Source organism: Prunus avium, chromosome 4, assembly GCF_965620075.1.
Source record: "Prunus avium chromosome 4, drPruAviu1.hap1.1, whole genome shotgun sequence".
Taxonomy (NCBI): domain Eukaryota; kingdom Viridiplantae; phylum Streptophyta; class Magnoliopsida; order Rosales; family Rosaceae; genus Prunus; species Prunus avium.
In genome coordinates this window covers 28076400-28093617 of record NC_142287.1, presented here as the reverse complement: position 1 = coordinate 28093617, position 17218 = coordinate 28076400, and the positions used below count along the sequence as shown (strand labels likewise).

The window sequence follows — 17218 nt, the reverse complement described above, 5'->3', positions numbered from 1 at the left end:
TTCCTATTCCATTCATTTTTATTCTAATCAATATTGCTCTTTATTTTTATTATATTTCAATGTTCATTACAATACCTAAACATACAATAATTCCAATTATGGGTGTCCTTGTGATGATGCATGTCTCGCCTCATCTCTACTTTAGTCCATATAAATTAAGAATGCTACAAAACCAATCAATGAAAAAGAAAAGGAAAAGGAAGAAAAAGAGACAGATAGATAGATGCATCTCCTTTTCAACCCTGCCTTTTTCTATTTGCATACAAAGCAAGCCAGCACCATCACCCTCCCATAATAGTGGGCATACAACAAAAACCACAAAAAAAAAAAAAAAAAAGAAGAGGAAGAAAAAGAGCATTTCCACTACCACTCTCTGCCTTTTTTTGTCTTTTAAGAGCACTTCCAGCGAACAGCCGAGCCCTGGCAAAAGGCTGCCTAGGATAAGAAATGCAGCTCCAGCAGTACAAAACAGCCCAGGCAAGATGTGGGCTCCACCAAGCCCTGGCAAGCTCGAAGGCAAGAACAATCTGAGCTGTTGTCTGAGGATTGTCACGTCAGCAATGAATTTTTTATAAAAGAAATGAAAATTATTCTTTAAAAATACCAAAAATTTCAGAATTTTATTATTATTATAAAAACCTAGTCATATTCTTCACTTCTCACACCAAAACTATATACAAATTCCTCTCCGCATATCTCATGTGAATAGTAGCTATCCTTGGGTTTGCCATGACAATGGGTGGAAAACCAACAAAAAAATTTCTATGGCAAACACTATTCATATGAATGGTAACAACATTTGCCTCCCCTTATCTTTTGCCATGACAAATAAGTGGAAGTGCTCTAATATTTTGAACATCGAGTTTTTTTTTTTTTTTTTTTGGATAAGTACCATGAGGTGTCCGGCCAACTTGTGTGCACTTCGACTAATCCCTACTCGCAGAATTAAGCCTGCCGCTGGCTAGTTTTTTTTTAACAATAACCATTCTCAGAAAAATATAAATATATTGTCACCTCACCGTCCTCTCTTTATTTTATCAGTCTATCGATCTAATTCCAGTTAATAAATAAATAAAAAACTTATTAAAAAAAAACTCAATCTTTATTCCCTACCTAGGGTTATCTCGTCTTACAAATCCAACCCAGAAAAAAGAAGGCTTTGCCAAAGCCATGAATACCTGTACCCAACCCACTGTACAGATCTTCTCACCAGCTTTTCTGTTACCATCTTAGCAAAAACCTTGCACAAATTTCAGCTTAAAGGGTTTTTGCTTCTCTTTTATTAGATGCAAATTTTGCTTCGGAGATTCAGCTACTGATTATTGTGAGGGTTTTAGTTTACTGGTTCAGTTCTGTTTTCGTGTTCTATTAGATTTAAATATACAGTGGAGATATAGAAGAGTGTAGGATATGGAAGGGTTTGAGAGTAGGGGTAGTATTCAAGAGGCTACCTGCTCCGTCCCTCAAGATCTCAACCAATTGCAACTTAATACCTCAGGTTCGCTTCTCTTAGCTTTCCGGGATTCTTCTTTTATCATTATTTTTTCCTGCTTTGCTTTGCGTTTGCGGGTTGTAGTCTGTTTTATAGATCTGGGTTCTGTTTAGCTGCTGAGAAAACTGATAATAGAAGTGAGAAATTTTAAACCGTGAATTGGTTATTGTAGAATTTGCTACTGATTACTATAAGCCAAAAGGAATAGTGTGGATTGTTGAATTCAAAGGGTTTTCGGCCACCCTCTGTTGTGTTGTTCACTTTGGTGTTTAGACTCTTTTTGATGCGTTGTTGTTTAATTGTAGCTATAAACTACTTTGTTTTTAATATTAAGCTTTGAATAAGTTTTGGACGGTGCTTACCTATATTTTGTTGCAGTCAATACTTGAAAGCATAAATATGATTTCAGTAATGCCTTTCAGATGAAAAGAATGTTAGTAAGACTCAGATTCAATCTGAGGTCTCCATACTTCATAATAGTTCCTTAAAAATAAGAAATCCCCAACTTAATCAATTATGTAGTTAATTGCATACAAGTTTCAATTCTATGTGTAAATGTGTTTTACACAGCAATATATTTTTCATGAGTTGTTTGGCTTGTTGAATATATAGTTGCATGGTGCTTTATTGGAAAGGTGATTTTTTTTCCTCCTTCACGATGCAATTATTTGGAGCATCATTTAATTCTTCTTTTGACTTTGAGTTCTTCCTTTGTGCAGGAGATGCGGTATTTGATGCATCGCAATATGCATTTTTTGGTAAAGATTCTGTTGAGGAAGTTGAGTTGGGAGGTTTAGATGAAGAGGATGCTCCAGTTGGGTTTGATGAGGAGGAGTTTCTATATGATAGAGAACAGGTTAAACCTTTTTCTTCACTGATTTTTATGACAATCGCTTTGGAACAACTTTTTTATTATTTTTGGGAATTGAATGTCTTTATTTAGTATTTGGAAGTTATATGGACTTAATGTCATGAAATCATATTTCTTTTCTTGTGACTTTTTTCAAAATTTTAGGAATTTCTTCTGCTTCAAAATTGCATGATAGAGTCTTAGACCTTTTAAGTCACAACAGTACTTCTTGGGAGATTTACGAAAGATTTCATTGTTATTCAATTAAATTGGGTTATGCATTTTGATTAAGAAACTCATTTAGGGTTTTTTGGGTGTGGATCTATTGCTTCCTTTGCATGCTGTTACTTATATATGTTTGATGTTATAAACTCATAAAAAGATTTAGAAGTATGGCTGTCTTCGTTTCTATACTTTCAAGAAGTGTTGCTTCTGTCATCATGTTTCTGCTGAGAGATGAATACCCTTGTTTGTTGTCTTACTGGCCTCTGCTTAGTCTTCCTTTCTGGCCTACTACTCCATTTATTCCTTGCTGGAAATTTGATTAGATAAGCTTTTCTGTGAATTTTTATAGTTGTGTAGATTTTCATTGTTTTTTGCAGGAGATTTAGGAGTTTCCTTTGTTTGTGGAATAAATGACAAAAGAAATAAACTCTTCTCTTCCAAAATTTTCACTGTAGTAGGTGTTCAATGGCAGGAAGGGGGCGGGTGTAAATTTTGATATTCAAGAAATTCCAATTGGTTGAACTGACTGTTGTTTTCTTATTGGCAGGGTGATGTATCTCTATCTGATATTGATGATCTGTCTTTAACTTTTGAAAAGGTAAGTTTACTACAGATTTGATGATGCAGGTGGTCAAAATGCATGATTTTGTTTAATATTCTGGATTAACATGAAGCATCTTCTGAATTAGTTATGGTGTTTTGTGTTCAATTTTCTTTTTCACAATGAGTGAGGGAATTCCAAGATTGCAAATTTTCTAATGATATGCATGGAATACAATTAAGTATATGTAAAATAATGGCCTTAATGTGAGCTGCATACTTTGGGAACCAAGATGAATGTGGGGAAAACAGTGTTTAGCGTCTCCTAGATTCCTGTATTTTTTTTTCAACGAGTCTTATATTTCTCCTAATTTCTTTTATAAAAAAACATGCTGGCAACTCAGTTATTGGTAAAATAGGGATTTGAATTATTTCATCGTTTTTGAATTTGTGTATGTTAAGATATGACATGAAGCGTGGTGTTTCCCTCCAAGCCACCAGGATATGACATGAAGCGTGATAAAGAAAAATGAATCTTAGGTGATTGAAGGATCTCATAATATATACTTGAGGGGACAATGCTGTAATGTCTCTACTGCCCTCCTCAAGCAGAAGAGAAGATACTAGGCCTTAGGTTTAAGTCTTACCAATAGTATATTGCTCAATTGCTCCTGTTATTTGATCCATTCACTTCACCATTTTTGTAGTTTTGCATTATTGTGACACATTTTTGCTTAAGAAAAGGTTAAATTATTGGCTGATTCTTTGGCTGTGGAGTGGGATTTTGGCCAATGAACATTTGGGTCTCCCATTGGGGATAATCCAAGAGCCACTAGTATTTGGCAACTGGTTGTAAAGAAGGTGGCTTTGAAGATTCCCATGTTGGAAGAGGGGCCGAGTATTGGTACCTTAGTGATTAAAAAAAAGAGTTTTGTTAGGGCAATGGCTTTGGAGATTCTCACCCTGGAAGAAGAGGCTTATGGCACTTGGTGATGAAAATTAGTTCAGAGCTTTAGCAGAAGTCTGTCAAAGCATATTTCTCAAGGGGTCAAATGTTTCTCAAGTTGCTGCAATCTGTGGGAACTCTGTTTCCTATGTTGTATTGTTACCACGGTATCACAATGTTTTTATCTCAAGGCTGGTGGTTCTTACATTTACCCTTATAATGGAATATCGGGTTTGGAAGGAATTTGAATGAGCAGGAAGTGGGATAGCTGTCATCTCTGTTGCTGATCCTGGAAAGGGTGCATTTGTGTCTCCACACAGGGCTGATATAAGAAAATCAAGCTAGGATGTTCAGATAAGTTATCGTGCAAATCTTTTGGCAGGTACTTGAGTGATAATGTAGATGCTATCTCCTTTCGGCAGATTTGGAAGTAAAAGGTTTCACTTAAAGTGAAGGTTTTTTCTGGGATTGTGGCACATCGGAAGGTCAATACATGTGATATTTCAAAGAAGGCCTAGAATGGACCTACCTTCACATTGGTGCATCTTGTGCAAAAAGGGGTGAGAAGGTGTTGCGCATGCCTTCCTTTCTGTCATGTTGCATGATATTTGTGGCATAGAGTATTCTTAGAGGTGAGGCTGAGCTGGGTAGTCCCCGGAGGATTTTTGCTATACCTTATGAACAACAGGAAGTGTTAGGGAGAGGAAAGAAAGCAAAAGGCTTATGTGCGTAGCAGTTATTGAGGCATCATGGTTGGAGAGATGTTTTTGAAGATATTAAGGGCCCTGCTGGGGAGAACTTTGGGAGACAGTTTGGTTTTGGGCTTCTCTATGGGCATGATCAGTTACAGATGAATATAGGGACCCTTCCTGTCGTGCTATTTATATAGACTGGAAGGCAGCTGTATGTTCATTATAAGTTAGGTTGAATGTGATTATCTTTGGCTTCCTGTGCTGTAGATAAGTTCATGTGTAGGGGTGGACTTTAAGTCGACCGCAGTGTTCATTTTTTCTTCTACATAATAAGTGTGTTTCTTCTTAAAAAATCGAATGACTCTGTCTTGTTTTTGTTCTCAATCTTTCTATTCTTGTGATTGAATACCCTGTATATGCTTCAAAGATTTTTTTGGGGGGTAATGTTGAAGTCATTAATTTTCATAATCTAATATTTCATTTTGTTCCTTAAAGCCTATAAGTTAAGTTAACTTGATTGTGGACTATATACTAGTAATTGGGATTGATAGTTTCATGACGAGAAGTGAAAGGAACATAGTTCTAATTATCCCTCAGGCTTCTGATAATGGAGCCTGTTTGTTTGGAGCTTGTCAGGAGTTCATGATCCAATAAAATGTGAATGGAAATGTACTGCCGCTGATGGACCTGGATATATCTTTTTGTAGTGCAGCATTCCTCTTCTTGAGACCTGTTTCAGCATCATTAGGCATATCCTTTCTGAGTTGTCATATGTTTAGGACACAATTCATTGCATAGTGTTAATCATAGGAGCTGCACTGTGATTTGGACATCCTGGTAACTGTGAATAATTGTTTCCCCTGAAAATCTGTTGTTGCTGTCATATTTATGGGTTGAGAGCTTAAATTGTGCATAGTAACAAGTGTGGAAGAATGATATTTTAGTTTCAAATCGGCAACACATAAGCCTTTTGTTACAGTTTTTAACTTTATCATTCGGACTTTATATATTTCTGTTCTTAAAAGATATTTTTTAAATTCTAGATGTCTGTCTTATTATTTCTCTTTTACATCTTAGTTATTTGTCTATGGTAGTTTTTGGGGTTTGATATGATTATTCTTATTGGAGCACTATCAAGTCAAATAACCTACAGTTGGATATATATATATATATATAGGCTAATTGGGTTTTAGTTATAAACTTGTACCCTGAGGCTTAGGTCTAGTTAATGTAGTTGTTATCTGTCTGGAATTGTTTATATAAATAACTAATTTTGGTTACTGGTGTCAGATGCCAAATGTCTCCTCTTGTTTTTGTGCTCTAAGTCACATATTTTTTTCTTCTGTTGCAGTTAAACAAAGATGTTAGTGGAACAAGGCGTGCTGGAGTAATTGGTGATAGAGGATCCAGAGAAAGTGAGTGAAAATGTTGCATATCTCTTTTTGCTATGTTGCTGTAACCCTGCCTCAAACCCGGTCCTGTACAGACTCAATTCCTTTCAGTTGATTGCAAAGCCTTCATTTTTTTTCATCATCCGCATTTATTCTTATTTAATGGTTGCTGCTAAAATCTAGTAAAGTAAGTTATAGATGTAGCTAGGATATTCAAGTAAGTTCCTGTTAGTTTGGATCTATGCTATGTTATGATGTGAAACCAAAAGTGAAAATATTTACATTTGACCGTTTGGTTTTGACATGTTCATCATTCTATCCTGTTGAAAAGTTCTAGTGTATTTTAGCGTTGATGAAAATTGAACTAGGGGTATGCCGTGTTTAGAATGAGTTGAAGTCCAATATCGATGAATTTTAAGTTTATTGTTTCTGTTACAAGATATCAGTATAACTATACCATGCTTGCAATTCATCATGAAAATTTCGTAAAAGTGAAGGCACTGTTGTGTCTTTGAGGACTTCTTATTGAATATATTGTACGTTGATGTTATAAACTTTCTAATTGGGACATGTTTCTTTCAGGTTCATCTGCTGCTGAATGGGCACAGGAACATTTCCCTAACTGGATTGATGAAGATATATTGGATGCTGAAAGCCTTCAGGATGGGAAACGATGGTCTTCACAACCGTTTTCTTCTTCTGCACATCCCACAGAATCATTGCCTTTGTACAGAACTTCTTCATATCCTGAGCCCCAACAACAACAGCAGCAGCAGCAGCAGCATCATCATCATCAACATTTTTCCAGTGAACCAATTCTGGTGCCAAAATCTGGTTTCACTTCATATCCTCCCCCAGGTGGCATCTCTCAGCAGGCTTCGCCAAACCGCCAATCAAGCCACCTGAACCCATATCTTGCTGGTGGACCCCAGGGGGGATTATCTTCACCAAACCACTCTCCTTACTCTAACTCTCAACTTCAAATGACTGGATTACCTCATGGATCACATTTTGGTGGAAATTTGCCTCAGCTTACTTCTGGCATCTCTGCTAATAGCCGACCCCTAAAGCAATGGGCCAACCAAAGTGGCACATATGGAGATCATCCCAGTCTTTTAAACAATTTATTGCAACAACAGTTATCTCATCAGAATGGCTTAATGCCTCCACAATTGATGCATCAGCCACAGCCACAGCCACAACCTCCTAGACTGCACCATCCAGTTCAGCCATCATTTAACCAGTTGTCAGTGATGCAGTCTCAACTATTTAACCCCCATCTTTCTCCATCCCCGCCCTTAATGAGCAAGTTTGAAGCAATGCTCGGTATGGGTGATCCTCGAGATCAAAGGCCAAAATCAGCTCAGAAAGTCAGACTAAATATGCGTTTTTCTCAATATGGCTTTGATACAGGTAGCCATAGGAGTGATGGTGGGTGGCCACAATTTAGGTCCAAGTATATGACAGCTGATGAAATTGAGAGTATACTCCGAATGCAGCTAGCTGCTACACACAGCAATGACCCATATGTGGAAGATTATTACCACCAGTATTGCCTTGCAAGAAAATCTGCCGGGGCAAAGTTGAAACATCATTTCTGCCCAACTAACTTAAGGGATCTTCCTCCTCGAGCACGAGCTAATACTGAGCCACATGCTTTTCTCCAGGTAGATGCTCTTGGGAGGGTTCCCTTCTCTTCAATACGTAGGCCTCGTCCTCTTCTTGAAGTTGAGCCTCCAAATTCATCTAGTCCTGGCAACACTGAACAAAAGGTTTCTGAGAAGCCACTAGAGCAGGAGCCAATGCTTGCTGCTAGAGTTACAATTGAGGATGGGCTATGTCTTCTCCTAGATGTGGATGACATTGATCGTTTTCTACAGTTCAATCAACTCCAAGATGGTGGAATACAGTTGAAGCGTAGGCGGCAGGCCTTGTTGGAAGGGCTTGCAACATCTCTTCAATTGGTTGACCCACTTGGCAACAATGGCCACACAGTTGGGTCTGTCCCTAAGGATGATCTTGTATTCCTAAGGTTAGTTTCTCTTCCCAAGGGCCGGAAGCTCCTAGCAAAGTACCTGCAGCTTCTTTTTCCAGGTGGTGAGCTCATGCGAATAGTCTGTATGGCCATCTTTCGTCATCTAAGGTTCCTGTTTGGTACCCTCCCTTCTGATTCACGGACTGCAGAAATTTCAAATATTCTTGCAAGGGTTGTTTCATCATGTGTTCGAGGTATGGACCTTGGTGCACTTAGTGCCTGTCTTGCAGCAGTGGTTTGTTCCTCGGAGCAACCCCCGCTTCGCCCCCTTGGAAGCCCCGCAGGAGATGGGGCCTCCCTTATTCTCAATTCAGTTCTTGAGAGGGCAACTGAACTCTTAACTGATCCTCATGCTGCAAGCAACTACAACGTGACCAATCGGGCACTTTGGCAGGCCTCCTTTGATGAATTCTTTGGCCTTCTGACAAAGTATTGTGTAAATAAATATGATAGTATAATGCAGTCACGTCTAATGGAGGCCTCTCCAAATGTGCCTGTTATTGGCGCAGATACAGCCATATCTTTTAGTCGTGAAATGCCAGTTGAGCTGTTGCGTGCAAGCCTTCCTCACACTGATGAGCACCAGAGACAGATGTTGTTGGATTTCACACAGCGGTCTATGCCCATAGGAGCATCTAACAGTCGTGATGGAGGAAATGGTTCTCACATGAATTCTGAGTCTGTGCTGAGTTGATGCTAAACCATGTGAAGATGTGAGAAACAGAGTTTAGAGAAGAAAAAGGGATTTGAGAAGGCATTCTGTTGGATTGCGAAATTGTTGGGTTCTTTTCTACTTGTGCTTTTACTTATGAGTGAATGCAACATCTTAAGCGAATAAAGTGGGTGTTAAAGGGCATATATATGATTCGGGTAAGTTTAGTAGTTTAGGTTCATATGTTTTTACTTAATTTCATGTTTCTCTGGAAAAAAACTTGTAAGCAAGCCTCTCTTTGTATTCAAATCGCATGGTACAGGTTTCCTTTTTATATATATTTTAGGAGGGTGTGGGTGAAGTAGATAGTGTTCCTCGACTTAGGAGCTTATTTTGATGCTCTGTTGTGGAATTCTGAGAATAGAGATGTAGGAGGGCATATTTTGATGCTCTGTTGTGGAATCCTTAAAATAGAGATGTAGGTGGGAGGTATGGTATGTACAGTGTTCAGTGCAGTTGATTTCCCACATTCTTGTAAAAAGAGGGTGACCCGTGCACGGGACTCTTACTGATGCAGGGTTTGGGGAGGCAAGACAGTAACACAGCCATTTACAGAGATTGCTTTAGCGACTTGAACCCGCAATTATTAGGTTTGGGGCTAGTTTACCATTGAGAAGCGCAGCTCTCACTTCTCGCATTCGTTTACCGTTTTTAATATTCAAGAATGTTGGATGGAGGTCTTTGTTTTTGTTATGTTCCTTTCTTCTACAATAACTGCAACAGGCCATGCAGATAAAGGTTATAGTCTTCTAGACACGTAGTGTGTTCATTCTGTGAAGGTTGGATTTTGAGCTAAGAAAATAGTTTGCTCCATTTGGTTGGTGCTGTCTGTAGAGACACTCTTTGTTTCTCATTTTGTTCCAAGTTTATTGCTAAAGTTCTCATCTCTCTACTTATTAAACTGTGGGTGGACTGATTTTGAGATGGAATGGAGTAGTGATGATTTGTTTGATGTTATATTTGCAGTCATCTATTGTGGTCGTGTAATTGTTTTAAAGGATGGGTACATTACATGATTATTGTAATAAACAATGCCCCAAACTACTAATTGTCCACAAAATTAAATTAGTGTACAAGTTTTGTGTTTTGTATGTATCGTCTATAATCCTCGTTTATAGCCCTTGGAATATGAACCTATATTAAAAGTTCAGAGAAATGGTGTACCACTCATGTTATAGCCTAGTTGGTAAAATACGGAATGGGAAAGTTCGGCCGCTATGTAATATTTTAAGATAATTTTTTTTGAATATTTAAATATATATTATTTTTAGGCCACTATGTAATATTTTAAGATAATTTTTTTTGAATATTTAAATATATGTTATTTTTATTCAATAATATGTGAAAAATATGGGTATAATATGTGAATTTTGTTTGTATTACTTAAAATTGTGTAAAAAATACGTGTATTAAACGTGAAAAATATGTACGTATGTGTATATATGTATTGTATGTTTGTTTTTTAAAAGTGTGTATTTTACCGAGTTTTTAAAATGTGTATGGAAAATGAAAGTATTATTAAAAAATACATACATACGTGTATAATACAAGTATTAAACGGAAAAATGCTAACTAGGTGTTAGAGTATGTGTTTTATGTACTAATATTCAGTGGTGGAGCCACCTAAGTACTAGGGTGGGCCCAGACCCTCTCATATTTTTTATTTTCTCATATTTTTACTCATGTGTGTTGCTATATGTTTGCTTCTTGGAGTAAAAACTCTTTTTTTTTTCTCCTTCTCTTCCTCTTTTGATTAACTTAAGCTTTGTGAATTCCCCTCTCCCCCATTTTACATGTCTAAGTAGGGCATCTTAATATTGGGATTTATGAACATTTTTTGTATTTCTTCTCTCTGTTGAAGTATAAATTATTAAATTTTGACTCTTTAATAGTGTAGATGATGAGATTAATATTCAACTATGTTAAAATATGAAATTCAAGATAATTATGATCAAGGTCTAAAATATCGATGATATCGGAAATATCGGTAGTCTAAAAACACGGAAATTTCGATGGAAATATTGGGATATTATCGATATCGATAAAAATTGAATAAAAACCATGGAAATTGTAAGAAAAACTTGAAATTTTTTATTGAAACTTTGGAGAATGTTTATTTAGTCAATTATCTATTAGTTTATCACAAAAAATTTAAAAGGAAATGCATTGCATGATGGATTTAACTGATTTAAGTTGATTATACAGCGAGCTGGCAAACACTGTAAGTGTAGAAAATATGTAGTAATTAATGAAAAAATATTAAACACACCATAATCATTTATATATAATGATTTACTATAATATTTTACACTTTATACATTGCATAGTAAGATACATAAGTGACTTAGTACCACATAGAGTTCCTATGAGATTCAAATTTTTCACTATCTTCATCATCTCTATGTGTAGAGTAAGTGTATTGTGAAGAGTAGTCATCAAATGATAAATCTCCAAAATAGTTTTGCATGTAATTGTTAACATGCCACCCATATAAATATAAATATTTTAGCATATTATCACAAAAACATAAGTGATATGATGGCTAAGGTGTTGGAGGAGTAAAATGGGAAGGGTTCAAATCCCCTTTGTGTTTTTTTTTTCTCCCTTTTTTTTCTTTTCCCTTTACATCGATATTTTTGATATTTTAGCAATATTACACCAATATTTTGACAAAATATTGCTAAAGTGTGAGCAAAATTATCGACATCGATATTTTCCGATATTATCTTCAATATTGTCGATATTTATACGATATGTACATGGATATGTTCCGAAATATCCGTGATTCGAAACAACCGAAATATCCTTGATATTTCGTCGATATTATCGATATTTCATACTATGATTATGATTGTAATAAATGAATAAATTATTAATCAATTATTATTAACTTATTAATCCGGTTAGCGCTTGAGGTCTCCTATTCGAATTATTTTTAAAATGTTTGTAAATAGCCCCCTCTAATGTGAAATCCTAGCTCCGCCATTACTAATATTACACTGTAAAATATGAACGCGTCGTCCACACACACACACACACATATATATATATATATATATATATATATATATATATATATATATAGTATGTGTTTAATGTACTAGTACTACACCCTAAAATATGAACGCATGAATGAGTAACACCTGGTGGGTGACTGTTACATCCAATTAATTTTTTCGGAAGGGTTTGATGTTTCCTTCCGGAGAAACTTGGCTCTCCTCGTCCAATTATGATTAAATCTATTCAAGTAATTTAATGTTGGTGATGCAGAAAAATGACATGTATTGTTGACCTGATATCAATGTGGCATAGATGTTGATGACAAGACTGCAAAGACAAACTTGACCCGTTTAGATGCTTGGGTTTTTCATAGGCAAGATGCTTCAGTCTTGGAATTTTGAGGGTGTCTGGTGTTCCATCATTTTCACCCTTCATGTAACATCAAGGCTAAAAATAAAAAAAGGCCGGATATTCTTTTCCTAAATGTTCTTGTCACTAATTCACCCAAGAGTCAGTGCCAAAGCGATGGATTAAATTATGCATCTTTCTTGAGTTTTTGATGCCCTGTGCTCGTGTCAAACAAAGGCCTCAGCCAACAAGGTTTTGCACCTAACAATTTACTTGGACTGATCTTGTTTTTCTTGAAATATAAATGGAAAACGCTATTAAAAATGACTATGTAAACCATTCAAATTCAAATTCCTTTCCTTTTATTACGTGACGAGTCAGAAGTCCGATGAGTTTTTTAAAACTTCGATTTAAACTTAACAAGATGTCTTAAAAGGCCCTGAATTAATACCATGTTATCCACTGGTATGCATGCATGACAAGTTGACAACACATGAACAAACAAGTTGTGCTAATGACCTAACTTGCAGATCCTGCAAAGAATACGATCCCAACCCATCGTTCTTTTTTCCCTTTTCTTCTTTTGGGTATTTGAAGCACTCAAACACAGAGTATTAAACACAACACCGAGAATCTACCCCAAAAGGTCAAAAGAAAAAGAAGAAAAAGAAGAAAAAGAAAAAGAAAAAGAAAAAACAATGCATTTATAAGCACCATGTGCAAGTTCATACGAAATGGAAAGAAAACAATAAAGTACACAAAACAAGGTCTACGTGACATGCTAAATATATAGAAATTTCTTTATGTTAAATAATAATAGAATGGCCCATGCTTCCAAGAAACATGAAAATAATTCAAGGAAAATAATAGTCCATGCTATCTTCAATATATTTGGGATCTCATTTTTTATTTTTAATACCTCAGCCACCAATCAAACTCTGCAATCTTGGCTATGTAATTAACCACAAGTTGATGTGCCGACTTTAAAACAGATAGAGGGGGCATCACGTTGTCTCGGTGGTCAAATTTAAGCCGACACTCAAGCGTAAAAAGAGAAGAGCAATTAAGCCAACAAAGTATGCACCAATTAATTAATTAATTAATTAATCTCCACCCAAATTATTCAACTTTAGACCAAAACTCAAATTTGTATTCTTTCCACGTGTTAAGACCAATCTAAAGCACTTTGGTCTGAAAAACTTAGTTGCATATCATGCTTTTCCGGCCAATAATACTATGCGACGTATAAGTGTTATAAAGTGTGTAATAGCGTTATTGGCCCGGCCCGAATAGCCCGTTTCATGAAAGTCTTTCTTAACTCGGGCACCCAATAAACAAGGCTTTTGGTATTTAATGCTTCTTCCAGTTCACACTCTGTTCTAATCACAAAAACAGAGTGAGAGAGAGGGCAAGCTACTCTTTTCACAGAGTGAAGAGAGAGAGAGAGCATTGGGGTTTTCTTGCAAATGGGTTCATCAGAATTCTCTCTGTTTCAACAATCACCTAAAAAAAGATCAGTTTTTCACAAGGCCCCTTCTCTAATTGCAGATGGGTTTCTTTTTGTTGGAGGTGCGTCAATGGCGTTGTCTCTGGTTTGGGCTCTGCTCACCTTCATCAACCCCAGCACCAGCATCGACAACATCATCACCTGGAGCACGGGTGGTTGCGGCCCGGACTTGGGCTCCGACCCGTCTGAGCCCACATTCTACGACGACCCGAATCTCAGCTACGCATTCGGTGAAGAACCAATGAAGGATTGGGATTTGAAGCGCAGAGAATGGCTCAAGCTTCACCCTTCTTTTGCTGCTAGTGAAGAAAAAGTTCTTCTTGTAACTGGGTCTCAGCCAAACGTGTGCAAAAACCCAGTTGGTGATCATTTGCAGCTGAGGCTGTTTAAGAACAAAGTTGATTACTGTAGAATTCATGGGCATGAGATATTTTACAACAATGTTTTGCTGAACCAGAAAGGGACTGGCTTTTGGGCCAAATACCCGCTTCTCAGAGCTTCCATGTTGGCTCATCCTGAGGCCGAGTGGATCTGGTGGGTCGACTCGGATGCAGTTCTCACAGACATGGAGTTCAAGCTGCCATTAGAGAGGTACAAAGATCATAACTTGGTTGTGCATGGATGGTGGAATATGCTGTATGAGGAGAAGAGCTGGACAAGTCTCAATGCTGGTGTGTTGTTGATCAGGAACTGCCAGTGGTCCATGGACTTGATGGAAAGATGGACCAGCATGGGCCCACAGAACCCAGACCATGAAAAATGGGGAAAAGCCCAAAAGTCATTGATCAAGGACAAGGCATATCCTGGGTCAGATGATCAGTCGGCTCTGATTTACCTCCTCATAAAAGAGAAGGACAGATGGGCGGACAGGATTTACTTGGAGAGTGAGTACAACTTGCATGGGTACTGGTTGGGCATAGTGGATGGGCTTGACAAGATCAGCAAAGGGTACATGGAGATTGACAGAGAGGTGGATTTGCTGAGGAGAAGGCATGCAGAGAAGATGAGCTTGTTTTATGGTGCAATGAGAGAGAAGCATATGAAAGATAGAGGCTTTTGGAAAGAGAATGTGAGGAGGCCTTTTGTGACGCATTTCACTGGCTGTGAGCCTTGCAGTGGAGAGCACAACTCCATGTACACTTGGGAGGCTTGTTGGAATGGGATGCAGAAGGCTCTGAATTTTGCAGATAATCAAGTGCTTAGCAGATTTGGGTTTGTGCATCCAGACCTACTTAACTCATCTTTGGTGTCTCCCCTGCCATTTGATTTCCCTGCTTGATTTTGTGATTTGATTGTTCAGTTTGTTTGCTGTCCTGCAATTTGTACTTTTGGGTTTTCAGTAGAAAGTGTAAATATGGAAGAAGAAGAGCCTCTTTTGTGAGTCTGGCTGCATTTAAGATGCTCCTGGATTATGTTGAAAAGTTGGGTTCTTGTCAAATTTTTACATTAAAAGACATGAGACAGCTCTTGAAATTTAAGCTCATATTGCTTGTCTTCTTCATTTCAGCCATATTATATGCCGTAGCTACAATTTACAGAAAAAAAAAAAAGTCTTAGATGCTCTTTTGTATTAACTTAATTTTTCTCCTCTTTTTCACTCTTTAAGAATGGATTTGTGAGTAAGAATGTTAGAGTGTAAATTATGGTGAATTTTTTTGAACTTTCCTCTAATCACAACAATCTAATCTCCACCAAAATGTTAAAAGTATAAATTGCAAGAAAAGTGACATAAATAAAACCCCACTTTTTTCTCAGTTTTTTTTTAATACAAGAGTTAGTCTAAATTATTTCGAACTTGAGTGCAAGCCGAGTGGCCTAATTCGAGTCTACTTTTCTTAGCTTTATTGGTCTCACCCAAGAGAAGTCTCACATGAATCTCATGCCATATTAGGGTTTAAAAGAGAAATTGTTGAAAATATGAAGAGACTGTAAAACCCATCTTCCAACCAAACTTTAACTGTACTTTTTATCCAGACTTTATAACCAATGAATGAAACATGATATTTTGAATGGCCTCAATTAGTGGAGAGCTTGCTTGACCAACCCATGCTAAAGAGTTAAAGGCCATAAAGTTCAGGGTCCATATGAATTTCGTTGTCATGCCAGGTCTCCAAAAGTGAAGAGCCCCCCCGCATTTTCCAACCCAACACCAATTCCGTCGATGAAAGCGCCTTAATTAGTGACAAAAATCATATGAAGCTCCAGCCTCAGTCAAACCCGTGACACTCAATTTCCACACATTGCCCATTGCCTATTGCCATCAGCAGGGCCCTCCGTTGTCCGTTCTACTGTATACATTACCCACTAGCATTCAACCAAAGTGACAGCAACTCATCACTTCCTTCATTGCCATGCCCTCTACGAATTTGCCGGCTTATAACAAGGGCATCAAAACCCAACAATGCTTTTCATTTGGAGTGTTGGATACTGCTACGGTTAGTTGCAGCACGTGAGTGGATCTGACCAGTGATGCATTGTGAGTCCAAAATGCATCAATGGTCAAGAATCATTTACGTGCGCACCAGTAATGCACTTCAACTTTGCCAATGCAACTTCAATTCTTCATTTATACGATGCAAACATATCAAATTACTGTTAAAAAATGTAATATTTACCGTGTGACAATGATAGTAGGAAGTAAGGATAATGTCACAAAACCCCACATTTGCCCCAACGTTATAACATTGGGTTGTATAACATGGTTATTTTTTCAATGCAATGATGTAGCGTGCATATCAAGTGCTTTACAGTTTTTTATTTACTTGTTTATTCGTGTTCTTCTGGTTGGGATGGGTTTGGCACCAATGAGTTAGCTGTGTAACATTAAAGGCATGAAGCTTGGCAATTGGTTGTTTGGTATGAGCCCTTGGTGGACAGAAATGTAAAGTAGATGTACTTGTTGAGTAAGTTATTGGTGTTCACATAAATTGAGCTTCTTGCCACACAGATGACTTGGGTTTTGTATCTTTGTACATTATTGTTCTTAAAAGTTGGTTTGAGGAGATGCCTTGGTTAGTCTGGTACCTGATTTGCAAGATATAAATTATATTTTTCAGTTGTATCTGTTGATTGGTTAGTCTATTTCCTTTGAATTAAATTGCACATCTTTTCTGATTTAGTTGCTCCTGTTAACATGTGTGACAGATTTGTCAGTACACACATTACTTATCGATGGGCTATAAAATAAAAACTTGGATAGGGTACTAGCTAAGATATTAACTTCTATTTCAAATTCGGGATATCGAAAGGACATGCAGTACCACATCTGGTGATTATGTTGTACAATATTTTTCAGTTGGACCTGTTGAGTAGGTTATTGGCTTCTTGCCTCGCGGTAGTGGCACCCAGTGACTTGTATTTACCTCTTTAAGTTTGGGTAGATTGAGAGAGATTTTTCATTCAAAATTCGGTTTCTGCATATTCAAGAATTAATGCTTCCAAAGTAGTACCTTCAAGCTTACACTCTCTGCTCTGTGTATT

The 17218-nt window shown here is 37.2% G+C and overlaps 2 protein-coding genes across 2 annotated transcripts; both read left to right on the top strand.

Annotated features, from left to right (window-relative positions):
* Window positions 1–1026: 1026 nt before the first annotated feature.
* Window positions 1027–9840, top strand: LOC110761126 (topoisomerase II-associated protein). Its single transcript, XM_021963525.2, has 5 exons — window positions 1027–1498; window positions 2212–2348; window positions 3115–3165; window positions 6097–6160; window positions 6719–9840. Exons 1-5 carry the CDS (start codon window positions 1411–1413, stop codon window positions 8863–8865), a joined length of 2487 nt encoding a protein of 828 aa, XP_021819217.1. The 5' UTR covers window positions 1027–1410; the 3' UTR covers window positions 8866–9840.
* Window positions 9841–13511: 3671 nt separating this feature from the next.
* LOC110761116 (putative glycosyltransferase 7) lies at window positions 13512–15221 on the top strand. Its single transcript, XM_021963513.2, has one exon. The coding sequence runs from the start codon at window positions 13698–13700 to the stop codon at window positions 15015–15017; it is 1320 nt and encodes a 439-aa protein (XP_021819205.1). The 5' UTR covers window positions 13512–13697; the 3' UTR covers window positions 15018–15221.
* Window positions 15222–17218: the final 1997 nt, after the last annotated feature.

Excerpts from the sequence above, each read along its gene's own strand:
- LOC110761116 (XM_021963513.2), top strand. The coding sequence starts at position 13,698 with ATGGGTTCATCAGAATTCTCTCTGTTTCAACAATCACCTAAAAAAAGA.
- LOC110761126 (XM_021963525.2), top strand. The coding sequence starts at position 1,411 with ATGGAAGGGTTTGAGAGTAGGGGTAGTATTCAAGAGGCTACCTGCTCC. Across the intron at positions 2,349-3,114 it reads TTCTATATGATAGAGAACAG|GGTGATGTATCTCTATCTGA; the intron begins GTTAAACCTTTT and ends TCTTATTGGCAG. Across the intron at positions 6,161-6,718 it reads TGATAGAGGATCCAGAGAAA|GTTCATCTGCTGCTGAATGG; the intron begins GTGAGTGAAAAT and ends TGTTTCTTTCAG.